The sequence below is a fragment of the Citrus clementina genome, unplaced genomic scaffold, assembly GCF_000493195.1.
Source record: "Citrus clementina cultivar Clemenules unplaced genomic scaffold, Citrus_clementina_v1.0 scaffold_7, whole genome shotgun sequence".
NCBI lineage: Eukaryota > Viridiplantae > Streptophyta > Magnoliopsida > Sapindales > Rutaceae > Citrus > Citrus x clementina.
This window is the reverse complement of record NW_006262075.1, coordinates 13,169,849-13,174,577: the sequence shown is the minus strand read 5'-3', so window position 1 is coordinate 13,174,577 and position 4,729 is coordinate 13,169,849. Positions and strand designations below refer to the sequence as shown.

Sequence of the window (4,729 nt, the reverse complement as noted above, 5' to 3'; positions counted from 1 at the left end):
TATTTTTAATTAATATAATATTTATTTAGTGAATTAATTCATATTTAATTAAAATTTTAATTGATTAAAAGCCTATCATTAAAATATAAATATATTCCATAAAATAATAAATTTCTATCCCAATACTGTTAATTTATAAAGATTTTATTATAATTTATCTATAACAAGATGATTGGGCAAGCATCGGTATTTAAAGCACTCACTTGACTAGCTTTACAGAATCTGTAAGCCACAGACTGCAGCATCAGCCGTTGGATGTGGCTGGATGTGGAGTGAGAAACTAAACAATAGAAAATGGCCTTTTTTAAATCCTCAACTCTGAATGGAAGATAATATATGGCACATAAAACGACAGAACAATCTAGAACATTCAAGAGGCGAAAATATTACAATTCAATTGATTCGTCTCCCTCCACTCTCTGAAATATCTAAAACCCCCAGCAAAAACCTCCATTATCCAATTCCAAAACACGAGCCGCGGTGAAAAACAAAAAATGGCTTCTTCACTCTCAACGGAAATGGCCACCACCTTCCTCTCCTTCGCCGCTCGCCCACAAAACCCATTTGCTAAAATCCGAACCACTGTTCTCCCCGTCCTCTTCAAACCCAGAGCCCGAAACTTATCCTACAAAACGATGCCGTCCTCAACTCACTCCAAATTTATCGCCGTCAAAGTCGCCAGACCGTACCGCCGGTTCACGGCCTCTGCTTCTGCCGCCGCCACTACTGCCAGCGAGGACTCTGACTTGTTGACAAAGATTCCACCCGATAACAGAATTCCCGCCACCATAATCACCGGCTTTTTGGGTTCTGGAAAGGTACAATTTTTGGCACTTTAATGTATTTGTCTTTCAATTTTTCATTTTATGGTATTTCTTTTTCAATTATTTGGAGGCTAACAAAGCTGTGTGGGTGGAGGGTACTAACAGACGACATTGCTCAACCATATCTTGACTGCAGAACACGGGAAGCGCATAGCTGTGATTGAGAACGAGGTATTAACTTGAGTTTTTAACATTATTGAATTTGTTGGTAGGATTTGCTTAAGTGGGATATGTTTATTGATGGGTAAGTTATGGTCTTTTATGTTGAAATTGCAGTATGGTGAAGTGGACATTGATGGGTCGTTAGTTGCTGCTAAAACTACTGGGGCTGAGGACATAGTTTTGCTTAACAATGGCTGTTTGTGCTGCACAGTAAGAGGTGATCTTGTGAGGATGATTTCAGAATTAGTCAGTAAAAAGAAAGGGAAATTCGACCATATTGTAATTGAAACTACAGGTACGATTTTTGTTAACACACGGGCTTTGGTATAGTTATGTGATAAGACTTTGTTTGGATCAACTGAATCAGTTGGGAGTTTTGAGTTGTTTCAACTTGTTGAGAATTTGAAATTTTACTTTTCAGGATTGGCTAATCCGGCACCAATCATTCAGACGTTTTATGCTGAGGATGCGATTTTTAATGAAGTAAAGTTGGATGGTGTTGTTACTTTGGTTGATGCTAAGCATGCTGGTTTTCATTTGGATGAGGTTAAGCCAAAAGGAGTTGTCAATGAGGCAGTAGAGCAAATTGCATATGCAGACCGTATTATAGTAAATAAGGTATATCAAGGGACTTGTTTCTTCATGTAATGCTCATTCCATAGGAGGCCAGCTGTGGCTGCCAGAGGCATCCTGTGGCTGTTCTGCCCATGTGGCCAAGTTCGCTGATAAATTCTCCCAGATTGATGTCTTAGAAATGAAACATTTGGGCTTCTGATTCTTTTCAGAAGATAAAAGCTTCCTTATGTTTCTGATGTGGTTTTAATTGCAATCAATAATTATTTTGTGTGTTATTTACTCTGGCATCTAGGTGTGATAGAATATCCTATTTTACGTGTCAGATTTGTTCTATTGCCCAACTAATATGCTTATTCATGTTATTATCAGACTGATCTTGTTGGTGAGCCGCAAGTTGCTTCATTGGTCGAGAGAATAAAGGTCTGAGTTCTGCTTGCCTTTACTAAAATGCATCATAGTTCTCTTATTGTTCTAGTTCGTTTTGATTATTTTGTTGAAGCTGGTTTGGGTGAATGCAGAACATAAATAGGATGGCTCATATGAAGCGAACAGAGTTTGGAAAAGTTGACTTGGATTATGTTCTTGGAATTGGAGGCTTTGATCTGGAGAGGTTAGTTTTTCTCGTTGATTCTCTTGTTTCTGAGTTTACATTGGAGTTGTCTTCACAAAAGACCATCTTTCTAATTCGCCTCCTAATCTGGATTAAGTCATTTAGGTGGTTTAATATTGTTTGTCACATAGCGGTTGTTACATTTGGATGTTTCTTGTGAATATAATTATTATCTTTCTTTGGCTTTTCTTTTAATTAACATGTAATTGGAAGCTTGACAAAGCCATATTGCTTGTGACCCATGCTTGTCACTGGTTAATGTTGAGGACTCATTCTCATTATGTTTATCATCAGAGTATAGAGAATTCTAATTGGTGCTTGTTGGCGGCACTGGTATAGATCCTAACTGCAGCCTTCACACTTTGGAAGGGAATTCAAATTATGTGCCCATAAGATTTTCATGGGTCATGCTAGACTAATCTGTAGTCACAGGTTACTAAATGAGTGCTTTGTTGATTTTATTTGCGTGGCATCTTCTGGCATCAGGCCCAAAGGTGAATTAGTTTGGATTGTCTCCTGAATTAGATAGACACTCTTTCCAGGTGATTAGTTTTAGCCAGAGGGAACAGTTTTTCTTGCCTTCTGGTGTGACTACAAGCTTACGTTGATGTTTTTCTGTCAAATATTCAGAGTCAATTAGCTAGTAAGTGATGACCTTGATAGGGTACATTCCACATGCTAATTAAAATTAACAAAATACGGGACATAAAATATCCAATGAAAAGATAGGGTACTTTGTTAATTTATTGTCAACTTGAGATGCTTGTAACTTGCAGCTATTTTTTCTGGTTGTCCATCTCCTGATTTATTTTTGATTCTGAGGTTGTGGTCTAACATTTCCTAGTACTTGCCAGGATAGAGAGTGCTGTCGATGCAAAGGAAGATGATGCTGCTCATGACCGCCATGATCACGATCACGATCACGGTCATCATCATCATCATCATGAACATGACCACGAGCATGGTACAGTTTTAAAAATAATTATAGATGCCTCATCTTGTATGCTGTATTTTTTTTTCTTTATATATTCTATGTTTCATGTGGGCAATGGCGTGTATTCTGTTGTTTGTTGTGCAAGGCTACTTGGTGATCGCTTGGTGCCCATCAGATTAATGCATGTGATTTTCCATAAATCTATTAGTGGGAACTTTCCAATTTCTTGCGTACTAGAATTTATTCCTTCACTGACGTATGGAGGACTTGTTTTGGAATAGATTGCCCATTTCTTTTAGTGTCCTAGTCTATGGCTGGAATCAGAGTCTAATTTTCTTCTCATATCATTATCAATATTATGTACTAACATTAGTTCTTCTGGTTGCTAATGTGCAGAACATCATCGTGATCACCATTCACATGATCACACACATGATCCTGGTGTCTCATCTGTCAGCATAGTTTGTGAAGGGAATTTAGATCTTGATAAGGTTGGTTTCACATGGTTAAAGTCTCCGGATGCATGTCATTTCTTTCTAAGTGACATGAGTAGTTATTTCTTCTCAGTGGTTGCTTAAAAGACCCATTTTCTCAATTATGAATGTTTTTTAAGCTTGAAACCGTCAGAAACTTAGTACAAGGTTGACGTGCGATACCTTATTGTTCAGGCTAACATGTGGCTGGGAACATTGTTGATGGAACGTAGCGAAGACATATATCGGATGAAAGGCCTTCTGTCTGTTCGGGGTATGAATGAGCGATTTGTCTTTCAGGTAAGCAATAAAGTTCTTTCGAAAGGCTGTTATGAGAATTGACCCATTCGTTCAGCATTATTATAATAATTTCCTGATCAAGTTTATCTGTTCTCAGTTGATCATGGTTTGCTGTCTGACAGGGTGTTCATGACATATTCCAAGGCTCGCCTGATCGGATGTGGGGCCCAGACGAACCAAGAGTAAACAAGATTGTGTTCATCGGAAAGAACTTGAATGGACAGGAATTAGAGAAGGGATTTAAAGCCTGTTTGCTGTGATCTCTAAAAGAATTTATTTTGCTCGACTTTATTCCTAAATGGATCTTGACAGAAACCATGTATCACTGTTAACAACTGTCTCTAAATAGAAAGAAAATTTATTTTCTAATGACTTGAAAGCGGCTAATAAGTTTAGTATTTCTTTGTTTACAATTACAAGTTTAGTATTAAAAGTTTGTTTAAAACAAACTTTGGGATAGCCAAATATTGTTGTGGTCGCAGTTTAATGGTACATCGTCTCCAATAAGGTAACAAACAGAATTTGCAAACGAAATTCTAGATAAGTGCCTGATGTGATGACACAATTCCCATCAAAGTGAAAGAAAACCAGCAGAAAGAAAAATTATTGGAGGAAGTTTTGGAAATTATCTTCTTGTGCATTGCCTTATATTTGTCTTGCATGAAATAATAGCGAAGGCTGAACCCAATGGAGAATTTATCAAGGTACCACCATTTAACACAAGCCCGAAGGATTTGCTGCAGCATTTGAAGCATGTCTCCCGGGCGAATTACACACCGTATGGAATTGATTTTGATGGTGGAAGAGCCATTGGTCGATTCACCAATGGTTGAACTGAGGCAGACTTTAT

The 4,729-nt window shown here is 37.8% G+C and overlaps 1 protein-coding gene across 2 annotated transcripts; it reads left to right on the top strand.

Annotated features, from left to right (window-relative positions):
- Positions 1-281: 281 nt before the first annotated feature.
- LOC18036880 (uncharacterized GTP-binding protein YjiA) lies at positions 282-4,248 on the top strand. 2 transcript variants are annotated; one of them, XM_006427396.2, is made up of 10 exons: positions 282-818; positions 930-995; positions 1,101-1,281; positions 1,408-1,604; positions 1,932-1,982; positions 2,081-2,172; positions 3,027-3,136; positions 3,503-3,597; positions 3,775-3,879; positions 4,002-4,248. In XM_006427396.2, exons 1-10 carry the CDS (start codon positions 495-497, stop codon positions 4,137-4,139), a joined length of 1,359 nt encoding a protein of 452 aa, XP_006427459.1. In that variant the 5' UTR covers positions 282-494; the 3' UTR covers positions 4,140-4,248. The 2 variants fall into 2 exon arrangements, with proteins under 2 accessions (XP_006427459.1, XP_024036295.1); XM_024180527.1 differs by having other exon boundaries at positions 283-818; positions 3,977-4,095.
- The last annotated feature ends 481 nt before the right edge of the window (positions 4,249-4,729 follow it).